General features: G+C 34.6%; 1 protein-coding gene across 1 annotated transcript in view; it reads right to left on the reverse strand.

Moving 5' to 3' along the window:
- The window catches only part of LOC145268195 (omega-crystallin-like), a 54,618-nt gene extending 41,003 nt beyond the window's left edge, over nucleotides 1–13,615 (reverse strand). Inside the window, exons 1-2 of the mRNA XM_080123444.1 lie at nucleotides 13,409–13,615; nucleotides 3,306–3,410 (exon numbers count right to left, since the gene is read on the reverse strand). Coding sequence (XP_079979570.1) covers nucleotides 3,306–3,410; nucleotides 13,409–13,459 — 156 coding nt within the window. The 5' untranslated portion in view covers nucleotides 13,460–13,615. The remainder of the gene's footprint in view (nucleotides 1–3,305; nucleotides 3,411–13,408) is intronic.
- Nucleotides 13,616–14,014: the final 399 nt, after the last annotated feature.

The following is a 14,014-nucleotide window of genomic DNA, read 5'->3' on the forward strand; positions in this document are numbered from 1 at the left end:
ACTGCACACAACCTGTGTTGGTCCGCGGACAACGTTACAAATCTGTTGACATAAGCCAATGAGAATGGTTCTTACCCCCTCGATCCTATATAACTTAGTTTCCTCTGTGTTGTTTTTTCCCTTCAATAGAAGTACCTGATTAATCTATTTCTTTTGAATCATAAAGCAATCGAACAACTGATCGTATGCAGTTTACTTTATTATATTTGCGAGAAAAATAACCCCCCAAGTCAACTCTTCGACAAACTCTTAGTACATGAATTATTTACTTCTAATATCGAGAAAAAATACCTATGCATCTTAACAGGTGTATCTTTCTTTTTACAGAGCTGTCATCAATTATCAAGGCTCGGGGGCCACTGTTATCAAGGCTTGGGGCCACTGAAGGATACAGGTTAATGAGTGTAAGGTGGCCGCTATAACAGCAGCTTAGTGATAGATTTTGGTATAAATTGAGCAGAATTCAAGTACTTAAGAACTTGCTCACATTGGACTTGAAGACAACCATGTTGTAATCAGCTGGGAAGCAGATAAGTAGAACAGAGTTCCACGCGCGGGCAGTTCTAAGAAAGAAACTTTGTTCATGGAATTTCCCTTTAGATTTGGGCACTGATAAAGAGTAGGAGAACTTGTCGGCGGCGGTCGTAGCTTGACAAGAGCTTTTTGTGAAAGTTTGGCGCGGGAGGGGCATTGAATGAGCTCAGACGAGCACTTGCCATGAAAATAACAGTAAAGCAGAGACAGGCTCGCGACGTCTCTACTGCGGGTAAACGTTGCGGTGAGGAGAAAAGAGCATCGCCCACTAGATTTTCTGATTTTTTTTAGATGAGGATTGGCATTTTATATTATTTGGATGATTCGGACTACTGTTTTTATCTTGAATATTATTCTGACAACGTTTCAGTCGATGTAACCTTCTTCAAGTGCATCTTGGCGAACTCGGGAACCATTCTGTCGAACTCGGGAATCTGCAGTAATTCGCAAATTGTAAGAAGGGTGTCACTTAAAACTGAATTTTATACAGTATTTTAAAATTAAGTTATAAGTGATATTTTTCTACAATTTTCGAATTACTTAAGACTTATATCTAGTAAAAGGTTCCGTTCGAAACTCCATACAGATTCTTGAGTTCGAAAGAAAGTTTACGGATTTCGACAAGACATGCCTGAAGAAGGTCGAGCCGACCGAAAGACTGAGAATAACACTAAAGAGTAGTTGGAATAATCTAAATAATACTAATTATCAACTATTTGTGCGTAACATACCGAATTTTAGCATTAGGAAACGACTTCAATTATTCAAATTGTATTGGCCAAATATAAATTTGCATCCATTTAAAAATAATGGCGGTTAATCAAAAATAAATTCTATCCGCTAATTTCGTAAGGTAATGTCTTATAAGTTTCGTTGAAAGTCAGCTCTTCTAAATTTATTGGATGCGTCATCGTTGAAACTTTCTGGATTTCTTCGCACACACCTTTTACGAGGAATGTGTTTTTAATTTCATTTTGGTTCCCTTTGCTTAGTTAATTTTTTTTTTAGTTTCTTTACTCTGGCCAAATCAGGAAAATTTAGGGTATCTCTATCCCACGGCAAATTAGACACAATAGTCAGGAACGTGGAGTTGAAAAACAGGCCTCCACCCACCACCAAAGAGGAAACCTCTGTCCTGCAAAAAGTGTCTGTGCAGCCATGTCGTTATTCTCCGGTAAAGGGCGCTTTGAGCGATTACCAATAAACTAACTCATTATCAAAGAGAGTAGGCAAATCCTGGGAAAGTGAACCTCCTAGAACTTCATAAGATCGGCAGCATACCTCAATCAACAGTGAATCATGAATGACCTAGACTTTGTCGGTTTTGGTGCCGAGGGAAAAATGCCGTGGCTTAGTTTCCTGACCGGAAACCTGAGTTTCACTAAATATGTAGGTTGAGATGGCAATGAAATTTCCTCATCCGACACCGGTAGAAGATACGAGGAGCGTGTAATAAGTAATGCCTCTGACCTACTTTCAGTTGTCTGATCTAGCTGAAATTTTGTATGTGCAATGATTTATATCTCTACGGTTTATGTTGCAAATTACAGCTCTGAACTAATTGTGGTTTCTGTTTTACAGGTTTTTGAACTAATCAGGTGTGAAATGGAGTCTCTTGAATGTCGAGCAGTGATCCGGTTTTTGTATTTGAAAGGACGCACACCACAGGAGACTTTTGATGAAATGAAAGAAACTTATGGTGATAATGCCCCATCATATGACCTTGTAAAACGCTGGCATTGTGAATTCAAACATGGCCGGAAGTCTGTGGAAACAGCTCCCAGACCTGGTCGCCCCTCTTCTGCCATTGATGAGGCATCTGTGCGTTAAGTTGAGGCTGCCATTTTGAAAGATCGGCGCATTACTATTCGCCAACTAGCCCAAGATGTCAAGATAAGTACAGGGTCTGTGGAAAATATCATTCATGACCATTTGCATATGCATAAGGTGTCTGCCAAATGGATTCCCAGATTGCTCACACCATTCCAGAAGCGAGAACGCGTCGAGTGCTTGAGGATGAATTTGGAGATGTGCCAAGAAGATGAGTCAAAGTTTTTCAAAAGACTGATTAGACAGAATAAAACCTGGATCCATCACTATGATCCAGAGACCAAAGTCAATGCAGTGGAAGCACTTGGACTCACCACCTCCAAAGAAGGCAAGGGTGCAGCCCTCCGCTGGCAAGGTCATGCTCACAGTCTTCTGGGACCAGGACGGAGTAGTGATGACAGATTTCCTAGCAAAAGTTACCACAATTACTGGAGCCTATTATGCTTCGCTTTTGAGGAAATTAAGGGAAGCTATCAAAATCAAGAGACGGGGCAAGATCAGCAAAGGTACCCTTCTCCTGCAGAACAACGCTCCGGTCCACAACTCGCATGTCGCCAGATCAGAAGCACGGCCGTGTGGTTATGAAATCCTCCCCAATTTTCCCTACTCTCCTGGTCTTGTACCCTCTGACTTTCACTTCCTCCCAGCTATGAAATTGTTTTTGAAAGAAAACCGTTTCCCAAATGATGCAGCTTTGATTTCTGAAGTCACGTCGTGGTTGGAGGACCAACCTGGGGTGTTCTACAAAAACGGTGTCCCGAGCTGCATCAAACGATGGGAGAAATGCATAACTCTGAGTAGTTCCTATGTAGAGAAAAACTAATAACTGCGCCAAGTTTTGTTGTTCTACTGCTATGGGAAGTGGGTCAGGGGCATTACTTATTGCACACCCCTCGTAAAGTTATGTTACTATTTGAGAGTAAATAATGGTTTAAACCTACCTTATCACCTTCCTGGACATCGCAGATCTTTTCACTGTTAAAAGGGTTGTAAACTGGGTAGGTTTTGTTACTATCCGAATTCACAAACTGGTTGTTAATGAAAATCTGGAAAGAAAGAAAAAAATATTTGTTTATTATCTTTGGTCATCTTTTATTTCAATCACAGAATGTACATTATGAAGAACTTAGCCACATGCTTGCCACTTACCAACGTAGTGTGTTGGTCATTCAGCTGTCAAAAGCTGAACACCAGCATCAACTATTATTGTGACGATTAATCTGAATCGGAATCAGAAATCAGAAAAATTGGAACATCTAGGTTATCGGAATGGGAAAATTCTGTGCCTATTTTCAGACGCAAAAAATGATTCTTTAATTGTTGATATATATATTTAAATAAGGGTGTAGTCACCAACAATGTGTATTTTTTAACATTATTTTATTATTCCGTGTCTTGGTTTTTCATTGAAAATTATGTTTGGATCATTGTAATAATGTTTTTAAGTCATTGAAATCGTTTTTATGCGCGTTTCAGACGTTCTGTGAAGCGTCCTCGTCAGAAATTATTTTCAAATGTGTTGGAGATGTAAAAATGGCAATTTTCGTAGTTAATTTGAAGTTTTTCCAAGGGGCTTGTAAGTGTTTATTATTCATTGGCATGCTCATTTTTTATTACTCTTTTATTAGGCTCATTAAATATGAATTCTAATTAACTATATATAAAAATGATCATTATATATTTTTTATTAAATATGAATTATAATTATATGTACATTATTTATTCATTATTTTACTATGCTTATAAAACAGTAAAATAAGTCAAATAAAATAAGTAATAAATAATATTTGTTTACGTCCAAAGATATATGGGCGATTTTCTAGGGAAAATGTTCTTAAAGGTTGAAGACGCTTATTAACGGTAATATCATTTCAAAATATAGACACACACACACACACACACACACACACACACACACACACACACACATATATATATATATATATATATATATATATATATATATAATTTCATTTAAAACTCAATTTTCCAGCGCTAGTTCTAATGGTAAAATACTAAACCTCTATTGATTTTAAACCATCAATAAAACCAAAGTCTGCACACAGATGTATTTTTACGTTTGCAAAATTATATGCAGATATTTCATGGGGTTGTACGATGATTCGAAAATAGAAAAACAAAACTATTAGACAAACTCAACAAAAACAAAAACAGCAAAACTCTGTAGCTAAATATGTAGAGATTTTAGAAGAATCGAAACCAGAGTCGCTAATTGTATCGGAATTGAAAATTTACAACAAAATCGTTGTCTCGTTGTTATTGGATCTGTTAATCTGAAGTTTCTTTCTGATATCTGTATTCCTTTCTGTTGTATTGTTACTCCAAGGAGGCTTCTTAAACGTTTCATTTCAAAGACATTAAGCGCCCACTCATGCTCTGCTAGTACAGTCCATGCTTCAGTTTCATATAAAGCAAATAGATTATCAACGCTACTATTAGTTATTATCGCCTTCAATAAGGTTTGAACCCTCACCCTGCAGAAGACTGTAACTTAATAATTAATTTTAATCAATGCCTTTAACTGCTGCGCAGTGGGTAATGACTAAGAATGATATAATAATTAATATTTATACCTGACTATGTCTGGCGGAACAAGATCAATCTATACGAATGGATTAAATAAAGAGTTCAGTTTAAAATTATCGTATACGCCATTGAGATGGACACAGGGATTCAAAAGTTGAAAAAAAAAACATGAAAAAGATGGAAGGTTACAATGGCCGAAACGTTGTAACAATAACAGCCAAGATGAGAACAGTAGTTCGAATAATACAAATAATATAGATAACACACACACACACACACACACACACACACACATATATATAATGATTTATGTGTATAGTGATTTATATATATATATATGTGTGTGTGTGTGTGTTATTTCATTATTTCTTGTATATACACGTAATATTATGAATTGATACAATATATTGTGTGTATATTGCAGATTGTCATATATATATGCATATATATACATATATATACCCCCACACACACACACATATATATATATATATATATATATCTATTCTATATATCTATAAAAGTGAACGTGTCTGTCTGTCTGTCTGTCTGTGTGCCTGTCTGTCTGTGTACATTTCCCTACGCAATAACTCTGTCAATTTTTAGTCTATAGACTCGAAATTTGAAATACCGGGTACTGAGATTTGGGAAAATCGATGTGACGGGTGTCAGCCAGAAATTTGGCTGTTAAGGGGTCAAATTTCAACGATTTGACCTTTAAGAACTCTACCAAACTCCTCCGACAATTTTGGGTCTAGACACTTGAAATTTTAGATATAGGCTCCTTGAACCTGGATCTAACTTAATAAAGTGATTTGAGCCCGAGACTATAAATTTTAAGGGGTCATAATAGGGGTCAAAGTTTTAAAAAATTAATCATTTTTTTTTTTTTTTTTTTTTTGCTTTTTTTGCACAGCATACACCTCCAAACACCCGAGCAACGCCGGGCACCCCTGCTAGTATATATATATATATATATATATATATATATATATATATATATATATATATATATATATATATATATATATACACATTATTTCACGCTGAGACACTGGTTCCCGTTAGATTACCGAAGTTAAGCAACGTTTAGCGAAATTTTTCACAGTGGATTCAGCTAGACGGGTGTTTTTCGTGTTTCACCGGTGCTCAAGACGCGAGGAGAGTTGGTACTAATCTTTGAAAATTTATAACAATTAAGTTATACAGAATCTTTCGCATTTTATTCCGTTAAGGAATCGTCAGGCTAAAAGTTAAGTCTGATAATGCCTTACGAAGATGAACGTGGAAGATTCCGTGTTGCTTCATTGCCATATAGACAGATATTTTCAGAACTGTGTGTGTGTGTGTGTGTGTGTGTGTGTGTGTGTGTGTGTGTGTGTGTAAAGGACCGTCCACGTTCTCATTATTTCGCTCTGTTATCGGCCGTGTTTCTGTAATCACACACTTGCTGGGCACGAGACGGTAACGGTTCCGCCGTAAAGTCGGTGCAAAACGTTCAATTATGTTTAACCGAATATCAAGGCGGACGAATTCACTCGTTAGAAGTTGCACATCCGCACCTTTGACTCAGTCACCGGCGATTGTTAGTCAGAAAACAAAACATTTTATCCATGGACCGATGTAATCGCAGGAAATAACTGCGTTATTCCAAACTGGCTGGTTATTTCGATTAGACACATTCTTTGCAGATGGACAACGCATACATAGCACAGACAAATATATTTTCAGACAGTCGAGATAGAATTTTAGTTCTCTCCCACTTCAAGAACTGTGACATCGGGGTCGGAAAATGGGATTAAGAAGTCAGCACCTCTGAAGAAACCTTAACCTTATTTTTATTTTTGAATCCTTTGAGATGAGGCTTTATAATTTATGTATTCAATTTTTTGAAGACTGTTATCCTCATCTTCATAGTTGTTGTTTCACCACGTATCGGCCAACTCATCCTATGGCCTTCTTCAAGTGGTGAAGCAACAACAACCATGAAGATGAAGATAACACATACTACTGTCATGTCTGTGTATTTAAATGAATTTACAAAAATATGCACTGTTATCCAAACAGTGCTTGCACAGCCCTGTCGGTATTCCCCGGCATTCCCCGGTAATCACATGATTAGCAATAAACTAACCCCTTTTCAAAAGGAGAAGTGGACACCCTAAAACTACAAAGCGCTAAGATCCCACCGCAATAAACAGGGACCAGATTATTACAAGAATGCTCTAATCTCTAAGGAGATAGATACATAACTAGACAGATAGATTTCTGAATCGTGGGTTCAGCTCTCTAGTAAGGGAATAAACGGCTTGCACCTAACGGAAAGCGTTGTTCTTCTTTAAAGGAGTGAGCTCTGTCGATAGTCGATAATGCAAATGTAAAAACAGAAATAGCATTATAATTTAGCTTACTCGTGTAGGAGTAAAGATGCCCGATTGCTGATCAAGCGAGCGGGTTTCGAACATCAAAGTGAGCTCTCGGAAATTCACACATATAATAATTTTCATTTTGAATGCTCTCAGAAGCTAGCCGGAATAAAGGCTTGTCTGTCCAGGTTAGAAGGTCAGACGAGAAAGAAACGTATGAAAAGAAAAACTGGAAGCGAAAAATTGCTAATCGCATGAAGAGTGCATATTTACCTCTTCATCGAGAATTTAGACCCAAGGCCAGGTGTGTTTTGGAAAGGCAAACAGATTGAGAGAATCACCCCATGTAAAACAAAAATGCCCGAGGAGCAATACCTGCATAAACAATAAACTCATTACCTCTCAAAGAGCAAGTAATGTTTAGGAAGGTGCGCCTCCTTGAACTAAACAGAACGACACTTTAACACGACAGCAACAAAACCACTGTAGGGCTGATTGTCGAGAACGTATCCTTGACTGGTACAAACTATGTGTAGAGTGACGTCATAGAAAAAAGTTATACAATGTTTCTAAGTAACAGAAAGTGGTGGGGGAATCGAAATAAACATAAAAATGCGATTTTATTACAATAGAAAAATGCGAGCATGAAAAGTAATATTGTTAAGCTTAAACATCGAAAAGTAAAGGACTAGTTCTTAAAACTAGAAAAGAAAAGGGCAACATATTCTAGTAAAAAGTATAATAAATTTATAACTTGAAATATTGCAGCATTAAGAATTGATTATATAATGTTATAAATTGAATTCAAAAAATTCTTAATGCTGCAATATTTTAAGTTATAAATTTATTATATTTTTACTAGAATATCTTTTCTTTTCCAGTTTTACCAACTAGTCCTTTAATTTTCCATGTTTAATGTATTTATTTGCTTCCCCACCAAAGCAAATTAGGCACAAGGCCGTTTTTAATGTGGGGTAAAAACCATTTCCTCTAAAAGTAGGCAAAGAGGGGCCACTCTGGTTACCAAAAATAATAATTGTCCCAGTATAGAGGGTTTCCCCTCCATTGACTGGGCCAAATTACCTTAAGTGCAGCATCTGCAGAACAGATACTACACTTTCAGATACTACCTTTCATGCTCGCATTTTTCTATTGTAATCCATGATTTTTCCAGGCTTCCAATAAATTCACTTGTTCTTTGTTTAATTTCAGTCTTATTATTTTGCCCCCATAAACACATATGTAATAAAAAATGTACGGCACTCGTCTGCTTTCAATAAAATCCCCCAATTATCTCCCTTTCATGCTTTCATTCTCTCTTTCACTTGTTACTTCTCTTTTCGAATTAATAGCAACAGTAGCCACTGAAGTCATAAAAAACGTCGCTCACCTCCTTACGTTTTTTTACGATTTTGAACAACAGTAAATTCATCATAACTTTTGTTCTACTGAACGAAAATTGAATTTTTTTCACAATATAGCTGAGAAGGTGATCTATAAACTGAAATAATTGCTTGAAATTTAATCGAAAAATGGGTGAGCTGCGAAGCAGTTCTAAATGACTAAAACTGCCACTTAATCATATATTCACACACGGTAGTGTTTGAATGGTATATGTGTGGGTTTAATACGATTTTATAAAAGAGTAGTAAAAACAGACTCTTTCTTTGTGTCCATGTCAACGTATGAAAAGAGTAACCAAATAAAAGAATTAGCTGTTTTTTTTTTTTAAATCATCCCAGTGTTTTTTCTTTTCTTCTTTTTTTCTATTAATCTATTATATTCTATTCTGTCTGCTCTACTATTATATAATATATATATAAAAAAAGAACTTTGTCTGCGCATATGTGCGTGAGTTCGAACCTTATGGACTCGAAAACGGCTGGGCCGATTTTTATGAAATTTCACACGAACATACTTTATGTGCCTGGCAGTATTCTTAGATAGGTTTTGCATCGGAATGTCTTCAGTATCAATAATCGATAATCGAAATAATCCGATCAATGAAGGAACAGGCGATTTTGACGAAAGTTAACACCTTACACATCCTAACATCACAAATGCATTTGAAAAGTTTTATTACCACACAAGTCAAAAAGCTCGGCATTTAAAATCAACAGTAGGTTCTTTGATATGACAGAGGCATGTTCGAAGTGAATGTTTCTGTTTAGAGCACAACTGACGCATAATACTTGACTTTGCATTCTAAACTTTTAATTCAAGACATTGTGGACTACGTCACTGCCAGAGGCACGTGAAGCTTTTTCCCGGTGCACCACTATGGGTCCCTAACTAGAGCAGGCAATCAATTTATTTGATTGAAAAATGGGCGATAACACCGATTTCGATGACAATAAAAATATGGGAGTGTGAAACATTCGTTGGTTATCATTCAATCCCGGACAACATCGTGTCTCCCCGGCAGTTTTAATTAAACAACGGTTGGGCTCGTTTCGTTCAGTTAAACGAAGCCTTCAGTGCGTCTATGCTGAACGAAATTAAAAAATCGAAATATTGAATTTCAAGTAAAACAAATGGTACCCACGTCATTTTCATGTCGCAAATAGTAACATATCCAAAAATTACGGAAAACAATAAGGTAAGAAAAATTTTTCGATAAAAGTTATATGGGAAATAAAATTTTCCCAATATTTGTAATTTCATTCGTCACGTGACATAAGCAATAGAACTTCATTATCTCCCCTGACAACTGGTCTCTTTTTTTTTTTTTTTTTTTTTTTTAGTAAGCGTAATATAGTGATTTCGCTCCATTTCATAAATTTCCTTTTTTTTTTCATTTATCATCATATTTCTACCTTATCGTTTTTCGTCATTTTGGGATATGTTGATATTTTCGCCATGACAATTACGTAGGTACCATTTATTTTACTTGAAATTCAATATTTCGATTGGTTCGTTTAATATAGAAGCACTTATCATTTCAGCACTAACAAATGTCATACTAGAAATTTATTGTCATAAGTGAGGTTCAGCTACAAGAGTTTATTCACCCCCGTAATCCCCGATGTCTTTCTAGAAAGAATTGTGACTAGAAAAATATCGGGGAAACCAATACCAACAATAGCATAACCGGATTCATACGATATGATGATGACTAACGGCGTTCATAAATTTATCTCCCCCTCTCCTCTATACTGAGTTTTTGCAACGGGCTAAGATCAGAGTGTATTATCTGTTCTGGTGCTACACTCAAGTAAATTTGTCTTTAGTCAATGTAGGGGAAACCCTTTTATATTAAGGTAATTTTTATCTGTGCCTACTTCCAGAGTGCCCATTTTGGGGGGAGCTGGTATTCCCCACATTAAAAACGACCTTCTGTCACATATTACTCTCTTTGGGGAAGCAATTAAATTCTTCATTTCAATGAATGTAGGTTTTATCTTGTAGTGTACCTCAGGATTGTTGTTTCTTGAAACCTTACTTTTTTTTAATTTTACTTTTAAGGTCACCAGTTATCAAGGCAAAGAGTTACTCAAGGATAAGGGTCAATGTGATGGAAATGATTACCAGCTGAAAGATGAGGAACACTATGGAAGCTCTAATATTGATCAATGATATTATCTGCGTTTGATTACGTATGAGGCGATCCATGACAAGACTGTGTTGGAATTGGATTTGAAGGCAAGCCAGTTGTAATCAGTAGAGAAGAAGTCCTACGGTGATATGTCGCACATGACCTTTCGAAAGCTTTTTAGTGCTGTCTGAAGAAAAAAATCTGTGGAAGAATCAGCATCACCGATTTTCGATTTCCCCGGAATGATTCAGCAACGACAAAAAAAAAAAAAGAAAAGAAAAGAAGTCAAATATAGACTTGATGGTTCGATTCCTTTTCAAATAGTGAATGGCCTAAAAAGAGGCTAATGGTTTCGTTAGGTATTTTACTCCCATCATCTTATTTCAAATAAATCCCTAGAAGGTCACCGAGTAACGTGGAGATGGAGACAGCATCTACGTTAAATAAATGGCACTGACTGATAATCCTCAAACTGAAATTTATGCAACAAATATTGATACAGTGCTTTACAATACCCTCTTCTAATATTGGAAAATGGCTAATTGTTTAACCCGTTTATATATATATATATATATATATATATATATATATATATATATATATATATATTAAGATGTATGTTGTGTAAAAAAAAAACGGAAAAGGTGCTCTATATATTGGTAGAACTAAATATGTTTTTATTGTTTCAACCTCAGGAGTATTTGCTTAGATCATTACAAGATTGTTTCTATAGATGGGATAAACAAATTATCTAGCTTATGTCGTCAGACCATTTAAGCCAAACATTTGACTTAAATGGTCTGACGACATAAGCTGAGTGATTTGTTTATCCCATCTATAAAAGCAATCTTGTAATGATTTAAGCAAATACTCCCGAAGTCGAAATAATAAAAACATGTATATATATATATATATATATATATATATATATATATATATATATATATATATATATATACTTTTTACAAAGTTTTAGGTATCGCTGAACAGTTACGAATGTTTCAGTCAATAAGTTATAAATAACTAGAAAAATCATCAGGCGATGATGCTTTTACAAACATATTCATGATTACCTAAATGTGTGTACAAAATAAATTATAAATATATATATATATATATATATATATATATATATATATAATTATTTTTTACTATAATAATTAATATATACCTTTTCTCCACGTTAAAAAACGACCCTGGTGTCTAACTCTGTCCTGTGGGGAGGCATAGTAAATAGGTATAATAATTAATATATATATATATATATATATATATATATATATATATATATATATATATATATATATAAACAAATTTACATGGTCGCGGCACTGGGCATGTTAATGTTTCGGACAAATAGTCGGAGAAAATCAGAGGCCCTTGTCAGGCGACTTAATAAATGGTTGCTTAACACACTATATCTCTTGAGATGAAATTTTGTAGAAACAAATTAAACACTGATGAAAGAAAACAAGCGTGATATCGACTAATTTTATGAATTAGAACGAAACCGGTCAATCTCTTGTTTTTCTTTTGTAGTTTTTTTTTGTTTCCTCTGTACTTAATTTATTTATATATTTTTATTCAATTTTATCCTTCACTAATATATATATATATATATATATATATATATATATATATATATATATATATATATATATATATTGTGGATTCAATCCTTGCACGAGTCCAGACATGCTAATGACTGATAGTTAGCAAGAAATCCGTGTCCATGGATAATTTTTTATGTCCATAAAAATTATATACAGTAAAAACCCGGGATACGTCCCTAGAATAATTTTATTCGGGTTACGATTTGGAATACGATGTTTTTCCGGTCCCTGGTTACGGTATTTGTTCCGTTTACGGTGTTATTTATAATGTCATTTTATGTGTATTATATAGTGTACTTTGTTATTAATTTTTAATGCCGTATCCCGAAATTCTAATATATATATATATATATATATATATATATATATATATATATATATAATACTTGTTTATTGTTATATAAACATGCTAACATCCCGCTGCTACAGACAGCCACTTGTTTCAATCAAACAACAGATATCATCAGGCAGCGACTTGACTATTCATATGTTCAATGAATAATGGATTTTTATTTTAGGTAGGAACTCTTTACAAGTTGGAGTTAAAAAACATAAAACACAGAATTTTAATTATAAGATGTAAATAGAGAGCACTATCTAACAACCTGGTTGAATTCACTAGTCCATTACTTTTGAATATTAAAAAAAAACCCGAGTATATATATATATATATATATATATATATATATATATATATATATATATATATATATATATATATATATATATATATATAAAGAATGAGATGGAAGGATGGAGGGAAACTTATTATGTATTACGCTGCTTTATTGGACTTTGTATGGGTAATAACCGCAAGTAAAAGCTTGATTGATTAATCTGGAGGTCTGCAAGTTAAGGTCTTCAAGATTTGAAGTATAATGACAACTGTCAGTAATTTTTTCCTAAATTAAACTATAATTGAAGTTAAAAAAAAATGGAAAAAGACTGTTAGTAATGTATATTAAGAAATGAAACATATTTACTTTGTCTTGTTTGATTTCTGGGTTCCTGACTGGTTTAGGGATGTTTGCCATTCTTGAAAGATTTTCGGAAGCAAATAAAACGGCGTTGGTAAGTATTGGTAAGTGAGAAGAGTAAGCGACGTTTGGTCCGGTCTCTTAGCCTTGGCTATCCCGAAGTGGATGGTTCCTGCAATTCACGGTTGCGTTTATATATCATCCAGTTGGGTCGGCTGACTCATGATGAGGAGCCTTAAAGGCACGTGTCTTAGGCCATTGCATAACATTCTAGCTCCGCCCCTATTGTTATTATTTTATTTTCTGTAAGTACCGTTTTTGGTTGAGAGAAGGAAAGAAGAAGAGAAAAAAACATCATGTGCGAAAGAGAAAGAGAAAGATGAAAGAATGAGAGAGAAGCGCCACATTGATTGGTAATTGAGAACGAATTGACACGCCCTCTTGCAAAAAAATACAAAAGCACACATGCATCTGTATTGGTCAAATTGGCGATTAAGTTACAGAATTCAATATATATATATATATATATATATATATATATATATATATATATATATATATATATATATATATATATATATACATGTGTATATCTCTTTTTCTCTCTCTCTC

This window comes from Euprymna scolopes, chromosome 4 (genome assembly GCF_053919585.1).
Source record: "Euprymna scolopes isolate OS-2025 chromosome 4, ASM5391958v1, whole genome shotgun sequence".
In the NCBI taxonomy this organism is placed as follows: Eukaryota; Metazoa; Mollusca; class Cephalopoda; order Sepiida; family Sepiolidae; genus Euprymna; species Euprymna scolopes.